The sequence below is a fragment of the Protopterus annectens genome, chromosome 13.part0 (assembly GCF_019279795.1).
Source record: "Protopterus annectens isolate FY-2018-M chromosome 13.part0, PAN1.0, whole genome shotgun sequence".
NCBI lineage: Eukaryota > Metazoa > Chordata > Ceratodontiformes > Protopteridae > Protopterus > Protopterus annectens.
Genome location: NC_056747.1, coordinates 393,937,362 through 393,955,372, shown reverse-complemented (window position 1 = coordinate 393,955,372; position 18,011 = coordinate 393,937,362). Strand labels below are relative to the sequence as shown.

The 18,011-nt window shown below is 39.2% G+C and overlaps 1 protein-coding gene across 1 annotated transcript in view; it reads right to left on the bottom strand.

Annotated features, from left to right (window-relative positions):
• Positions 1 to 18,011, bottom strand: part of GRIN3B (glutamate ionotropic receptor NMDA type subunit 3B) — a 688,331-nt gene that overhangs the window by 357,419 nt on the left and 312,901 nt on the right. The window contains exon 3 of the mRNA XM_044054013.1: positions 7,928 to 8,975. Within this exon, the coding sequence (XP_043909948.1) occupies positions 7,928 to 8,975 (1,048 nt within the window). The remainder of the gene's footprint in view (positions 1 to 7,927; positions 8,976 to 18,011) is intronic.

The following is an 18,011-nucleotide window of genomic DNA, read 5'->3' as shown; positions in this document are numbered from 1 at the left end:
ATGACAAGCCTATTATAACTATATGATGAATTGTCAAAATTCAACAGCAGGCCTCAGCTGTCATTTATATGAATGAGTTTTACTCTCATATAACAAATGGTTTATACTACGAACTTCCAATTAGTACCAAATATACTGGGGATTGTAAAAAATAACCACCTTGGTATAATGCTAGCATTTATAAGCTCTATATTAAAAGAAAAATAATAATAATTAAGTTCTATAAGAAATAAAAATCTACCCACATTAAAGACGCCATAAAAAAGATCAGCAAAAATCTGAAAGTTGCCCTAATGGAAATCAGACATTAACACAAATTAAAATTAGCGTCTTTAGCCAAGATGATCAGAAATTCTTTAGCTTCTCAAATGATTATGAAAATATTCAGAAATGGTCCAAATTAATTTATAATGATATTATGCACTCCAGCCCTAAATGTTCCAAATTAATTTATAATGATATTACACATTCCATCCCTCAGCATTTTGCAAATATATTTGCTTATAAATTTAGGGCTACCTTCACATCAGAAACAGTCACTGAAACTTCACAAACTTCTGAGTCCCTTCCTACCCAAGATCATCATGGAATATTTTAAATGCACTCAATCTAAAGCTAAATGTACTACCTCTATGGCCCCCAACAATATTGGTTGCTTAATCAGCAATGCCAAATATGACCTTTCTGAGCTGCTCCTATAATTGCTTAGCTTAAGCACAGCCACAGAGTATGTTCCTGAGGTATGTAGAATCACCATCATTATACCAGTCCTTAAGGAGCTCCTACCTCTGATATCATTTACCAGCAGCCTAACAAGACTCATTTGTAATGCAATTTGATTTCATAAACGTTGATAGAAAAAAGTCTTACTGCTTTATACCCATAACTACATGTTTTTTCAAAGGGATGTCTACTTAATTTGGTAAATGAATTTATTGTTATTACAGTCAGGGCTAAAACCACACAAATCAGTGGTACATTAGAAACCGGTAGAAACTAAATAGAAGTAGCATAGTACTGTCATTTTGGTAAATAAATCTTGATGATACCTTACAGTATAGACAGCACCCCTTCCCAGACTGATATTGTCATTCGAGATATTGGCTCCATCAAAAACGACTCCCTATCCTTTTCCATTACCACATTGCAACAGTGGTCAGGAAATACGTCTACTTAGCCCTTATAGTAATTTAAAGTATTTCATCCAGGTCAAAAGAAGATATCATTTCTCTCTACTCCACTCTGATCAGATCAATTACAAAATCTAATACCCTTTTTAGTATGTATCTAACCAAATACATCACACAGCTAGAAAGACTCAAGGTTCCTAATAAAAAGGTCACTAAAGAATCTTATCAATCAAGTAACCTGACCCTCTATCCTTACACTATGTTTTGTAGTGACCTGACCCTCTATCCTTACACTCTGTTTTGTAGTGTCCTGACCCTCTATCCTTACACTCTGTTTTGTAGTGACCTGACCATCTATCCTTACACTCTGTTTTGTAGTGTCCTGACCCTCTATCCTTACATTCGGTTTTGTAGTGACCTGACCCTCTATCCTTACACTCTGTTTTGTAGTGTCCTGACCCTCTATCCTTACATTCGGTTTTGTAGTGACCTGACCCTCTATCCTTACACTCTGTTTCGTAATGTAAGTGTTTTTAGGTGTTCTATATCCTTGTTGATAAGGTCCATGATGACTTTCTCCATGGCCTTGCAGATAATGCTGGTTAGGCTAATGGGGTCTATAGTTCCCAAGATCAATGGATGCACCCCACCTTGTGCAAGGGGATAACTGTAGCTATTTTCCATTCAACAGGGACAAAGCCATTGCTTAGGCTGTGGTTGAAAAGAGTACCCAATGATGTTGCTAACTACTGTTTTAAACCATTGAGAATGAAGCCTGGGATGTTATCAGGTCCCATAGAGGCTGTTTTTGGAATTGGAGAGATCTGTTCTTTAGAAATACTAGGTGGGGAATAAGTGGTAGGAATGTTTTGTAGTATATGTGGTAGGGACAGGAGGGAGAAGTTTTTACTGAACCTGTCCACTAGCAGGTTGGCTAGTTCCACTGCTTCAGTATATGTGGTATTATTTACTACCAGCTCAGTGCAAATGTGGGCTTTTCCTTTAAGGTTTTTGATGTAGCTAAAAAATGCCTTATGGTTATCCTTAGCTAGTGATGCTAATCTAGGTTTGCAGTTAGCTTTAGAGGACTTTACAAGATGTTTTATTTGCTTGTTCAAGCTGAAAAGGGTGTGCATCTAGTTCCGAGATCATTCTTTCTTGCTCTTAGATAGCAATTTCTTCCTGTTATTATATAACCTGTTTATGGTGGATGTCCATCAGGCAGGCTTGTTTTTTCTTGAGGATGTTGCTTTGGCCTATCAGGAATGGCTGAGTCACTACAACTGTATAGATGTTTGTACAATGCATTGGTGTATATCCCAGTATAGGTGTCCTTGCTGTCAGTGGGGACAGAAGCTTTGACGCTATTAATGTCTTCTCGTAAGAGGCTGTAGTTGGCTTTGGAGAAGTTTTTCAGACTAATTTCTCCTTGGGGAGTGGGGGTCTGATGCTATCATTACTTCGAAAGAGACTGATTTATGATCAGACTTCACCAGGGAAGGCCGCACACATGTGGTGGTGCACTGTTCTACCATCTTGGTGAGTACCAAGTCTAGAATGTTTGGTCCTCTTGTGGGGATGCCAACTATCTGCTCCAAGGCATTTGAGTTAAGGAAGTCCAAGATCCTTTGGGTAAGTTTGTTTGTACACATATAATTTACCCAATCTATGGATGCGTAGTTAAAGTCACCCATAACCAGGGTGTTTTGTTGTATTTTGAGTGACTCAAGTAGATCCAAGTAGGCAATGTGGATATCATGGTTCATGGAGGGGGATCTATAGCTGGTAATAATTTGGAGAGGGTCTTTCCTATAGCTGTTTGCACATGGAATAACTGTAGGAAATCATTCTGTTTAACCAATCTGGAGGTGTATTTATCATTGATGAATGTTGATACTCCTCCTCCTTTAGTTTTCACACATTCATTTTGTGGTCTGAACGTGTGGAAGGCATTATATCCAGTTATGGCCAGGGTGCTCTCCACGACCTTGAACCAGGTCTCTGTGACTGCACAGATGTCCGCATCTTCCAGTGTGAGGAGTGCTGCCAGTGAGTGCAGTTTCAGATTTAGACTCCTAGCATTTAGCAGCATAACCTTAAGGTTGTTTTTTGAGGATATTTTTACATCCGAAATTTTGTTTTTGTGACAGTGCTTAAAAAAGGCACTATGGGGGAAGCAAGACCCTTAGCCAATAGCCGAAAGCCCAGAGGTGATAGGTGGAGGCCATCTCTGGCAAAGCATCGTGGTCTATTAACCATATCATCCCAGGCTAACAGGTACAGGATTCCCTTAGAATGACACCAGAAATTAAGCCAATTGTTGAAGTAAATAATTTTTTTCTGTATTGAGGTATCATCCTTTGTGAAGGTAGAATGCTGCTTAAGGCTAGGGACATACCCAACTGGACACATAATCAAAGAGCTCAGTCATGTCTCTCTTCATATAGTCTAGTGAGGTAAGTCTCAAGTCATTCACACCAACATGAACTATGACAAAGTCATAACAGTGCCTGCTGTTGAGAGACTTGAGTGTATGTGTGATATGGTGGTTCCTGGCACCTGACAGACAGCTGAACGTGACCTTTTCAGTATCCAACCTGGTGAATGGGACATCTGTGTGTCTCACAATGGTGTCACTGAGACATTTGATTTTGTGTTTTGCCTTACGGGTATGTTTGGTGAGACTCTAGTGCATGCTTTTGTATGTGACTCTGATTTGCTGGGAATGTATTAAGTGAAGTGTGTTTATGTTTAGGAGGTCTCTGCTCTTTAGGTAGGCTTCTAGTGAGAACCTCTGCATATGTAGGTTTAGGTGTTTTATGTGAAGATGGTGTGGGAGGTGAAGTGTGTGAGATGACAACCTACTTAGTATCTGATATACTGATTTGTGAGCTAGAGAGCCTAGATTCTAGATTCTTAATATAGACACATCTCTCACATATTGAATTTGTGTGAATTAGGAGAAGTGAGTTGTCAGTGTACATGTGGCAATAGCTATATTGCCTCAGGATGCCCATGTGAATCATGTTGGCTGGAGAAATGATGGGAAATTGTCCATTCATGACATATTGTGGCCAGTACCAGGGGAGGCGACTAGAAGGACCAGATATGGTTAAGGGACAAGAAAAAGCTCTAAATTGTGAGGGGCTTAATGAGTAAGACTTGTAGAGGGACCACAGAGGCTCAGCCTTGTGTCTAACTGGACAGTGAAGCACAACAGCGAGGAACCTTGATGGAGAACAAACAATTGACTAAGGGAAAATTATCTAAGGGTTTGCGTCTATAACCATCAGTGGTATCCTCCACTGCTCAGTAGTGCACGGTTATGCAGGTGGTGCACACCATGCAAATCCAAGGTAACATGGGCAACAAGTAGCAATGAAAGTCAACTGATTTCAAACAGTCTAACCAATACCAGCATACTAGACTGGGCCCTGGGCCAATGATCACCACTCAAATAGGTCCTTAGCTACACTCTTTCTTCTTTTGTGGAGGAAATCTGGATTACTGCTCAGAAACTATAAAAGCAGATGGCGTCCATCAAATCTGAACCAAGTCTATACTAGGCTAAAAGTGCGGGAATCAGCAAATATACAGTAAAATTCAGTTAAAAAATAAAAGCACACAGTAAAATACAATGCAAAAAGTACAGATCAAGTAAAAATGATACTTGTTTTTCAGCAGCAGGCAGTAGATGCTTCGGCTAACACAGGAGATTGAGAGCTTGTTGCTAACCTCTAAATTTACCAAAAGGAAAGCCCAAGAAGACTGAGACTTATTCCAGCAATCCCCAACTCAGATTGGTTCTTAGCTGTACACTTTTGCCACAAGGGTGCATTGGGGACCTTCTTAATGTAAGATGGCTGGTTTTAGTGCTCAAATGATACCAAACCATCTAGATTCAGCAAGCCTGAATCTAGCCTATGCTGTAAAATGCAGAAGTACTTGAAATTCAAAGTGTAGCAAATCACAGTCACAACAGCATAAAACAATTTAAATAAAGCAGCAGTTCAGTAGAATACTCCCACAAGAGTCTAGACCACAAACATTCCTAATGTAAAATAACTGGTTTGGAGCCCAAGTGCTTAAACCAGAACTAAGACACTTTCACAACAACATATACAATAAGCCTTCAACCAGTAATTCCCAGCTTAGAAGGGAGTAGGTTATCCTCTTCTGCTACACGAGTTTAGACCACAAATCTTCCTAATGTAAAATAACTGATTTGGAACCCAAGTGCTTAAACCAGAACAAAGACATTTAGAATAACAGGCAAAATAAGCCTTCGTCAGCAATTCCCAGCTTAGAAGGGTGTAGGCTACAATCTCCTGCCACAGGAGTCTAGACCACAAACCTTCCTAATGTAAAATAACTGGTTTGGAGGCCAAATGCTAAAACTCAAAACAAATTCCTTGCAGATCTTTAGCTTTAGCACCAAGATAAATGTTGTTCTCGCAGATGAGAATTAAGTAATCCATAACATGTAACAAGATGCAAATTAAGCAAAAGAATGCCCATTGAAAAAGAAAAATGTGACCCAATGCCAAAAGTGTTGAAGTTACTGAGAATGCATATATCATCTAAATGTACTCTGATACAGAGGAACTGACTTGGCTGCATGCATTTGTGCATTATTTCAGAGTTCCTCATTAAGCTACAGTAGGATTGGTAATGTTGAAGTAAATGAGGCTCATTTGCAGATGAGACCTGTTTGAGAAGGGAAGTACTGAAGATAATACAGCATGCAACTGGCTGCTGGACAGTCCTTCCTTAGACCACCTGAGTTGACAAGACTCTGGACTGAGTAATAGGTCACAGTAACTGCTCTAGTGCTGCAGTTATTAAATGATCATGTGTCTCCCCTGTGCATATGTTCCTTTACCATCATTATAACCAGTGATATGTATTATTTATATGAATCATTATAGGAAATGAGTGTTAATAATACTGAACGTAATGCAACTGTAACTCCAGTGGATCTCTGATATAGTGCATTTTATTTATTTATCATAAGTGGAATTTAACAGTATATTTTCATTCAGTGGTGTAGCTTATCTCTCCCTTACACATTAGCATACATGGATAGAAGTTTATAACTCCTGTGAGCATGGCTTTTTCATTATTTCTGTTTTTTAATGCTACCGAAATAGTTTTGTGAGAATGAAATTAAAGTGCAGGAATTGATGAAGCATGTACATTGTTTCCAAGGTTCACAAATCATTTAAGTGACAGTGAATACTCTACTCTGTCATTAATATAACAGCAGCAAAATGTGATTAATATTATTTTCACTGTGTCAGAAGAGATACCGCAGTTTGAAATAACACTAGCCGTAGCTGTTGTTGATGCTGCTGTTCTGAATGCAGTAAAAATTACAACAGTAATAATCTTTCTCTGTTGCTTCATTAGCTATGAAAATCTGCTTTTTTTTCTGCATCAGTAAATGGAAGGGATATTTACAATGCCTGAGCAGACTTCATCAGGACCTGCACGATACCAGCACAGCTTCAGCAGCACTAATCATATTGAGACAACAATACTGAGATCAGAGAAGGCTCCCAGCTACAGAATATCGTGAGGGTGGGAATGCAATATACAGTTAAATCTGCATTTTATTTCTTTTAATTTATTTCAAATCTATCTACCAGGGAGTCCTAACAATCCCATGGTCTATTTTCAGGAGAGGATAAAGTCCTCATACAGAAAAAGAACAAATGTGAATACATAACAGTAGAATACTTTTCAATATCATTAAGGCACTATTATAATGCATTAAGATCCGAGTCATCACTCCCTGCCTTTGAGTGCCCACAATGGGCAGGGGATATTTAGCACAAGATGTTGTGTCCTGCAGGTATGTGCTACACTGTCTGCTAATTTCTACACCTGTTTAAGGGTCAGAGATGAGCTTATAAAAAGCTGGAAAGGAGTATATAAAATTCAGTTCTCTGGTTTGTTTCAGTAAGGAATTCCACAAAGTGAATATAGTTCATATAAGTTAAAAAACTTGAAATAAAATAGGACAACAAGCCAGTAGATGGAAACAAAAATATTAACCAAACAAACCCGTCAACTAACCAAAGCACAGGAGTGCCACACTGGTATAATAAAGCTTTTTAAGTGCTTTTGTCCTTATTCACACTAGGACTTCATCCGATTCTGAGCTTAATACATCTTTATTTACCAGTGCGGTACTCCTGTGCTTCGGTTAGTTGACGGGTTTGTTTGGTTAATAGTTCATATGAAGCTACTGTCACCCCACTTTGCAAAGCTGTAGGCATGTCAGAATGGTTATTTACATACGGTTAGTATCGTGTCATATTGCACTGTCTTTAATTTGCTGTAAGTAGTGAAATACAGATCATAAAATGAATGCTGAGAGCTCATTTGAATTACTTTCCTTTTCAGACTTCCCCATTCTCTTTTCACTCCATTCTCCACCCTACAATTATTTTTGTGCATAAACACCCTTTTATCATATGGACATAAACAATTCCAGTTAAGACAGCTTGCTGCATATCTGTTTTGGATGCACATAAATGAACTATGATATGTATTCTCATGGTAGCAAGTACCCAACCTTTCAAACATTTCCAGTTCAGAATATTGAGGCTCAGATGCAAACTGTATTCACCTACAGTATAGCATTTTAATCAATGAACCCTCTTTGGTAGTGTTATTTATTTTACCCATCTTCTGTTTTAGCTGACTGATATCCCCTAACTACTAGATGTAGAGCCATGTTGATTAGAAATGCGAAGAAAAAGTTAGACATTATAAAATGCACCTCTTCTTACCTTAGCATCGTGAATTCCGGAAAGTTCCTCAAAAGTCTTCTCTCCAACCATGACTGCTGCCAAATTAGCTGTATAGCTTGACAATACAAGCAGACAAAATATTGCCCAGAGATTCATCAGGAAGCGACCTGTATAGCACTTTGGGGTCTTGGAAGAGACGGTTCTGCCAAAAAGGATGGCATAACACAAGTTTAGAGCAGATGAGTATGAAAACACCTTTTTCCTATTTCTTCCATGAGGAGTCATTCCAAAGGGACTTTTCCACTCATAAAGGGTTAAAAAAAGGGCTGTAAGGTGCAATGCCATAAAAATTCCAACCCACATGGTCCAGTGTAGTGGCCACATAAATGCACCAATTGGAGCAGCTGTGTCCTTTGTCCGCACAAGGATACCTAAACTGGTAGAAAAGAAAGGGCTTGTAAAATCTATGACTTTGCTTCGAGCAGAATTAATGCTGAAGGAGGTCACAGCCATGTGGGCAGCACCACTAAGCAAGTCACCCACCAGCCCAGTCCAACGGCCATTCTTCCAACCTCCATATTTACCATCCCCAACGATGTACAACTCAAATTCAAAATTGAGATCTTCAGAAAGCTTCTCCAAGAGATCAATACAGTAACCGTAACAGCATTTCTTAAATTCTAATGGAACTGAGGCATTTTCTGAATTTAGATCTTTATAGAATGAATCCAGAATTGCAGAATCATTGGTATGAGGATCTAAGCACATTTGTCCAGCTGGGCAGGTGCCATCCTCATCTACTTTCCGAGTGAAGACAAACGGATGTTCCACCAGGGTCACAACACGGAGTTTCATCCTGGAAGATCCGCCATTCCTATACTTCCTTGTCTGATATTGGTCCTGCAGGATGCCAGCTTCAATTTCCAGTTTGCCATTCTGCCAGCTGCCCACAGTGACCCATGTAGGGCCTCCTACTGCATCCCGTCGTAATGTCCATATATGGTAGTGGTGATCTGTGTGGATGCATGTGGTATTTGTCACATACACATCACCAGTTGTTCCTTGAAATGAGGTGCTTGCCAGAAATCTATCAGAAAAATAAATCAATATATGAGTACATATCAAATAAGAACTATAATCTGATCATGCAAATGAAACTTCACTTTGTTTAATTTCAGGCAGGAATGGGTCTTTCTTCTACTTGTTCCTGTAGGACCACACATTAAGTGCTTTATGCAAGAATTTATTAATGCAGTTTTAAGATTTTCTTTTGGACTACAATTTTTAAAGTTTTTTTCCACTGTTGGTTAGATTAACTGCATATTATATGACTTCCTTTGTGTGAGATGCTATTAAGTTCTATAAATATTGCTGAGTAGTATGAATATAATGAATATAATGTGTGCGACCTTGTTAATTCTGCAACTTCAAATTATTTCGGTCATATTAGTTCTGTATGTATTGACTTTCACTTAGATTTTGGTTGAATAATTCCTCTTGACCAATTAACTTATCTGGTTAACATGACATGAATGAATGAATAAATAGCTGACCATAGGACACACAGGAATATAGCCCTGTCTGTGATCCAGACAGTCCAGGCAACAAAGGGGGGGGGGGGGGGCAGCCCAATTGCTGCAGTACCAATGTGTAGTGGAGAGCAGTCACTCAGTATATAGCACCAATCTTTGTTAAGTCTGTGTTGCTAGTCTCTTCCATGCGTGCTGAAACTCACATGTGCAGGGGATATTGCTGATCCCTTTTAATGATGTGGGTGCATACATCACATCAGCTGCCAGGTGCAGGGAATAGGAATAATAATACATGCACCTTAGCATTGCACCATGAATGATGCAGCGTATGGTATGTGTTCTGCACGTAGGGAACAAATTATCAGTGTTGGTCTAACTTGCAACACTCAGTCTTGGTAGGGTTAAGCCAGAACTTCAAGCCATCTGGATGAAGACACACTCCACCTCTGAAGTTACTATGGAGACAAATGTAGAGTTGGGACACAAAACATCTTCTTACTTGCTTAGATGATGGCCTTTATCCAACTGGCTATCAGTGAGATGAGATGAGAACTTGATGGGTTCAAGACCTATGGGCGGAGGGGCTGACGGAAAAGCATGAATAAATACATTGATCTCCAAGCCTTTAAAATTCATAGCGGGATTTTTGTACCTGCTAATACAGCTGTAGGTCTGTATTGCAGACAGTGAGCAAACAAATCACACCAGATAAGTTGACAGTGGCAATGACAGACATGAACACTTGCTGAAAGGGAAAAGTAGGTTCCAGGACATGTGGTTTAGTTACCAAGGCCTACTTAGTTACCAAGCACTAGGAAAATGGCAAAGGTGTAGTAAGATATAGTAAGACTAGATGTTAACTTGACATTAGTAAAAGAGGGTGTAGAAGATTGAATGGCATGCTATTAAATGCAGTGGAAAAGCTAGCCTGATGGCATGAGAAGAGAGTCTATTTGTATTGCTTGTATTCTGGGGAGGGGTCTCCCAGGGGTATATGAGATGTGAACAATCACCTTCTGACATGTCTCCCTCATAGCAGTGGAATTAAGTAGCACAGCAGCATTCCTTTTGGAGATGGGGGTGGAGGGATCCTTTGCAATAATGACAGAAGGATAGTTAATCCTTCAGGAAAAGGTACCAGTGGAAAGATTCACACCAGGCCTGCATTTGGGCTACTGAATATCTGAAGACCCAGTGATGAGAAGGAGTTAGGCTAAGCTTCAAAACCCCTAGTCGCTGCAAGTCACTGGTGAAGCCTATTAGCTGAAATCAGTAGGCTAGGTGCAAAAAATGTTAATAGGATATATAAGCGAGACCAATTCATCAAATGTCGTTGATGCAGGAAACCAATATCCCTGTTTCCAACATGCAGCAAAGCAGCATGAGCTGATTATCACTAGAAGGGAGATGAGTGAACACGGCCTTCTGCGGAGAGATGTACTGTGATTTCCCTCTCCCCCATGTAAAACAAAGGTTTTGCTGAGTCAGGTTTGCTTTTATTTTTTTTTCTGTAGTATGATATACTGTAGAAGTACAAGAACTTGGTCTTCACATACTTAAGTTACACTCATAAAAAAGCTCCAAAATGAATCACAGAAGGAAAGAAGAAAGAATAAGGAAATATTTATGTATTTGGTCTTTTGTATGTCATTTTATTTTTATCTTAATATTTACTTCATCACTTGGACATATCATATGATAGTAGTTACAACAAGGGCTAAAATGTAGTCATTGGACTGGACAGTTCTTATTTCCTACTTCTGTCTGCATGTTTTTTGTCAACAATGCAGGCTAATTCTATATACACATGATCCTGGCAATGTAGAAAAATAATTGATTAGTGCTGCAAAAGATGAAAATGCGTGAAGAGAAAATGGTTACGATTTAATTCATACTCGTATTCAAATGTATTAAAGTACTGTAATACTAACACCCTATTACAATAAAGAAAACTAAAAAAAACACTGTATATAGGCACAGTGCTGTATTATAGGCCTCACGGGCATGACACTGAAAGCTATGAAGGTCACATTTATCTGGCATGGAGGCAGCACAGCCTTTCATGCTAAACTGGAAGTGGCAGGAACAGAAAATGTTTCTAACTCTGGGGCCTAGTACTGGAGTTCGTCAGCCACCACTGTTAATCCAATTCCCCTCAGGGACAGCCTTATAATTAGGCAGAAAGTTTTGTGTTTTTACTAGAACTGCACTAATATTGTATATTAGCAAACAGCAGATGCACACTCAAACATTTGTATTTACAGACGTAAATGCATACAAGATATGCATATAGGTGTTATGTTTTCACACCATTACTTTCTAAGCATTTTAAATCCCCTGCCATTATTTCATATGTTTCACTTTAAAACAGTTCAACACAATACTGTTTTCCATTAAACTGCATAATGTTCTGTCACTCCTTTCCTTATAACAGCGTATGGTTAACAGATATGGTACGTATCTGCATATTTTTCTTTCAGAACATAAAACCTTATAATGCCACATGCAAAATAACACTGTATAACACTGTTTTTATGATAAAACAGTAAAATTAATTTCTTTAAAAAACTATCTTTGCATCCAGTGCATATAATAAATAATACAATTAGTAACTGTGATTTTTTATTGTTGTTAGAAGAAAAGCTGTATACAGCATCAGAATTAGGCTTGTATTCATATAAAACTGCTTTGTACACAATGTGTATTTGAGCAGGAATTGGACACTCACACACTAGCGCAGAACTGTAGCGATTCATACCCCTGTGTCCAAATGTGCAATAGAAAATGCATGCAAATGATAACATATTGACATGCAAATGGAATTGGGTAGAGAAATGAGGTCCTAATGATATGATGTGCATGCTAGGTAAACATAGTCATATGTAAGGGAAATTGCACATTAATGTCCCCCTGATTATAAAAGAGCAAAGTATGCCAAATATTTCTGAGCTTCAGTGAACAAACATGCATGGTGCAGCAGCAGCATGCAGTCATTTTTAGTGCTGACTGTTCCTGCTGGCATTAGCATGGTGGCATCCAACACCAATAGAAATGTTACTGTCATGGGGTGACCATAATTTCACTGAACAAGAGATCATTCTTCATTTTAGAGATGATCAGAGCATTGCCCAGGCCTAAGACAACATGTGATCTCCACACACAGTATGAGTAGGAATGCATAGCCTTCCGAAACACGTGACGACCAAGGTATGTGTATTTTAGCTACTGGGAACTTTCAGTTGCCAGCTGAGGACATGCTGAGTACTTCACTGCTACCCATTTTTGGAATACTCAGCAATTTCCTCCATATAATGTTTCTCCATGTGCCTGACAATAAATTATTTCCTACAGAACCACAGAAAAGGACTAACACCATGCATACCTTCTATGACACTGCTCACCTTCCAGTTATACTGGGTGTCATGCATTGCACACAAGTAAAGGCCCCACCTGGCCCACAGTCAAAAACGTTTGTGAATAAGAAGGACTATCAGGTAGTGTGTCACACACGTGGCATCATAACAAATGTGTTTGCACAGCTGTCTGGTGGTTTGTGTAACTCACATATATGGCACACACCTTGCAGAGTAAAATACAAAGGGGCAATCTAGTTGGTTAATGCAGGCATTCTGGCTATTGTTAGAGTGTTGCAGGTGATGCTGGATATCCACTGGAGCCCTGGCTTGTGATTCTGTACAGAACCCACACAGTATGACTGTACAACAGTACAGCACTGCACACACACAAACCTGCAATTTTGTAGACATTCATTCGGCACAAAGCTTGCTTCCAGTGACTCGGCATGTCTGGGAGGGACTTTCAAATATTGCCCTGTCACAGCATGAATGTTGTATGCTCCATATGCGCTGGTGAGGATTCAGGCTGTGTAGGTCTAGGAAACTGGTATGCTTGGACCGTGCACCTACTCAAACAGCATGGAAGGTGCATTGACATGATCATCTCATGAGAATTTAGTGGAATAGCAACAATCAGCATTAACATAAACACCTGCAGGCAGCAATGGGCACAGTAAATGGCAGTGTAGATAAAGCAGTGATGTCTAATCTTGACCTATGGGCCCTGATATGCACATAGTATCATTGGATGCATACAGACCAAACATGATGTGTGCAGTATTATATCATACATGGTTGAGCCACACTGTGCATCAGCCATTCTCATGTTTAGCACACAGGAGGGAGTTTGCAGGGGATCACAGTCATTATCATGTGCATGGGTGAGTAGACACACACTGGCACAAGTCTGCCTACATTCACTTTGGAGGGCAGTCTCTTATAGTCAATGGGTATGTATCGAATATGATTAGACAAACTATACCACCACCATAATAGTGACAGGAAGATACAGGGACAGGTTGTTCTGATATTGTGGGCCACCTTGCTGCCAGTACAATCTGTATACAATATAGACATGCAGGTATGCACAGATTCACGTTGCTGTCCTTTTTAATCTGAACTGTAGTGCAAATGTGCACATACAAAAGCAGCTTACTGCACACGTTCAGACAGAGCCAGGTCATGGCCAAATGGGGCCCTGGGCAGGGTAATGGATTGTCCCCCCTCCAGCCATTCTGGTGTCCCATTACTTGGCTATTTCACTCCAGATATGATGTTACTCAAACCTGTCAGTGTGCATGTTATTTTCTTCTTTACTTCTACAGTGATTACAGATATTTGGATTTAATTTAAAACTGTTATTTCATGTGATAGCCATTTGCTAAACAAAACAATACAGTCTCAGAATGAAAACAGATGTAGCATGAACAGTAAACTTCACTGCCCTTGAAACGGCATTGAAACCCACATTCAAAGAAAATGCATCTGACCAGTGGTGGATTAAGTTTATCTTTGGACTGTTTTCAAACTATAGACCCCTTGCAAACATTTTTTTAGGACCATGCATGTGTTCTTTGATTCACCTTCCTGATTGCATTAAATTATATTCCTTGTATAATACAGCAGTACTTGTTAGTGTGTTTTAAATTTCTATTTCTGCACAGTGGATAGTGTTGTCACCTCACAGCAAGAGATTCCCCGATTCTATTCTCTGCTGGGGTACCTTCTGTCCGAAGTCTGCATGTCATCCCTCTGTTCATGTGGTTCCCACCAGGTGCTCTGATTTCCTCCCACATTCCAAAGACATGCAGTAGGTGAATTGGACACTCTAAATTGACCAGAGGTGTGAGTGTATGTGTGCAGGTATGTAGGGTGGAAGAACTACCATGGTAGGGTTAGCCGCCCCCCCCGGTCGTAAACTTTCGCTCTAGATGATTGTCACTGTTGAAGTGATACCCCAACCTCATGCGCAAAAATAGGAGAAAGGAGTTATGGATGGATGGATGACTGAAACAAAATGTATGAGCCAATAATGACAAAAGTATGCATTTCAGAACATTTCAGCCATAAAAGGCCACTCAAACTTCATTACAATCCATCAGTATCAGTCAATATGCACAATTTCTGCAGAAGTAAAAGTCATCTGAATAATTCTACATTAGAGCGATCTGTAACTACTGAAGAGGTTGCTGCTGGCAAAACAACTTTACATTTCAGTGTTTCATGTACAATTCAATGCCTACTGCCCTTGAAGAATAAGTTGCCTATGCTATATAAAAAAAATGGTAACCTGGTGATATTGCAATAGGTAATGGCTGGATATTTATTGTACATTAACATGTCAAGAACTGTAATTAGAACTTGTATTTAAGTTAACTGAGTCACTCAATACTTCAGACCCACTCACATGTGCATCTCCATTCATGACTGCAGTCACTCTGGCTGACTGTACAAAACAGCACTGATCTTGCACGTGCTCAGTAACCTACATGCACGTGCTGTCTAGCTACAGTGGCTGACTAGGAACAATACACTCAATGATCTACATCCTCCCTCTTTGATTTGTTTGACATGCAATAGAAGAACAAGAAAATCTACATGCTAGATAACATTACAATATTAATAGCAAATCAGAACTCATCTCCAAGTCATTGTATATTTCAGATTGGGTCTGAAAAGTCTACCCGATCTGGTTACTTCAAAACTTTGACTGTGTTTAGCAACAGGCATAGTCTCTGGGGAATTCTTCTTAATAGGAACTTCATGAATTATATGAGGAAATTATACTGTCCTCTGAAATCTGAGCAAGTGTAGGGTCACTCTGAGAAATAGAGTCTTTGGCACATGCAGTCTGCTGCGTCACTGGTTCAGCGACTGGAAGTATATGTCTTCAGTTCCTTCTGAAATCCATTCCTTCTGACTATACAATATAAGATCTCGGTTCCTCACAAATATTTTTGATAATTCCCACTTGGTCATATCCTTTGGATGTTTGCATTCTTACGATCTTTCCATGTCTCAATGGTCTAAGAGGTTTGCTAGATTTATCGTAGTACAACTTTTGTGACTAGCATTTCGTCAAAAGTTGAGTCTTGATCACTCTGTTGTTCTTAGCATTTGGAATCAATAATTGTTTACTGATCGGCAAGGCTGTTTTTGTCTGTCTAGATGTTAATCTCTGAGCAGGTGAATCAAGCAAGTTATCTCGGGGAATGTTTCTGAGATTGAGTAGGTTAAGAAAAACATTGGTACTATCTCTCTTGGATTTCATTAACAAACATTTCACACTTCGATCTGCATACTCAGCTAATAAATTAGATTGTAGATGCTCAGGACTACTAGTAACATGGACAAAGTCCCAAGACTCAGCAAATTTCTTGAATTGCTGACCTGTAAACTGTGTACCATTGTCAGATACAGCTTTGCGCAGACTGTCATGGACAGAAAAATGTCTCTTCAATTTTGTGATAACAGTGCTGGAAGTTAGATTAGGAAGAAGGTCAATTTCAAACCAATTTGAGTAAGAGTCTACTAACACTAAGTAATGCTGACCATTCCATTCGAAAATATCTGTAGCAACCCTCGACCATGGTATTTCAGGAATCTAGTTTAGCTGAAGTGGTTCTTTTTTTTTGGTGCGGTTTAGTACTTTTGCAAACTGAACATGCTAGAGTTTCCTTCTCTATATCTGTTGACATAGAAAACCAAAATACTATGCCTCTTGACCTTCTTTTGGTTAAATTAGTACCTGGGTGACCATGATGTAAACTCTTGATATATTCCTGTGGTAATGCTGAAGGAATAACTACTTCAGGACTTTTCATGATGATTCCATCTTCCATCATGAGCTCATCTCAGTAAGGAGAATACTTCTGTATGTCAAGTGGTAAACTAATTTATTGCACTGGCCATCCTTGACTGATAAAATGTTTCAGCTTCTGAAGAACAGGGTCTAAAGCTGTGCGATTTCTGAGTTCATCAAGACATCATGAGGAAAACTTTCTGACTTCCATGACTTCAAAGTCTGCTTTCTCGTTGTCATGCTGTTCTGTTGTTTGTCTAGGTCCTTGTGACAAAGCATCTGCAAGGTAGAGATATTTGTCTTTTATATAGACAATATTGAAATGGTACTTTTGCAATTTTAACATCATGGGTTGCAGGTGTGCTGGGGCTGAATGTATTGGCTTTTTCAGAATAGTCACTAGAGGTTGGTGATCAGTCTGTATTTGAACAAGTTTGCCATAAATATAATCATGGAACTCTGAACATGCGAACACTACTGCCAAAAGCTCTTTTTCAGTTTGTGTGTACTGCATCTCAGTTTGGGTTAAAGTTCTGGATCCATAGGCTACTGGTATGCCTTCTTGAAGACATGCTGCACCAAGACCATACTTAGAAGCATCACACAAAAGAGTTTCTGGCTTGTGAACATCATAATATCTCAATGTGGGTGAACTGGCAATTGTCTTCTTCAGAATATCAAAAGCTTTTTGGTGTTCTATCCAGGGCCAATTTACATTTTTGCATGTCAACTCACGTAATGATGCTAAAAGCTCACTCAGGTCTGTAATGAACTTTCCTAAACAGATGACCATACCTAGAAAGCATTGTAAAGATGTGACACTGTCTGGAACTGGCATCTCAAGAATTGCTACTTGCTTAGATGGATCTGGTTGTAAGCCAGAACTAGTAAACAAATGACCCACATAAGTAACTTCTCACAGCTTGAATGTACATTTCTGAGGATTCAGTTTAAGATTAACTTTATGTTCATGGTCTAGAACTTTCTTGAGGTTTCTATCATGCTCATCTTCACCATTGCCCCCTATAATAATGTCATCTACAATGATAGCATATAGATAACCTGAAAACATTTGCTCCATCGCATGTTGGAACACTTCACTTGCAGAATTTACTCCAAATAGCCTTCTCAAGAATCTATATCTATCAAATGGTGTACTGAAAGTATTTGACAATGAAGATTTGTGATCCGGCGAAATTTGCCAAATGAACTTTTTGCATCTAAGATTGAAATAATAGTGGCATTTGGCATAAGAGCTGCTACTTCTTCTACTGTGCACATCAGATGATGAGGATGTTTAAGCGCTTTGTTTAAATCTGTGGGATATATTCGAATAACATCTGAGATTTTCTTATGAACTACAACCATGGAGGATACCCATTCAGTTAGTTCTTTTACTGGAGTTATCACATCTAAATTCACCATTTTGTCTA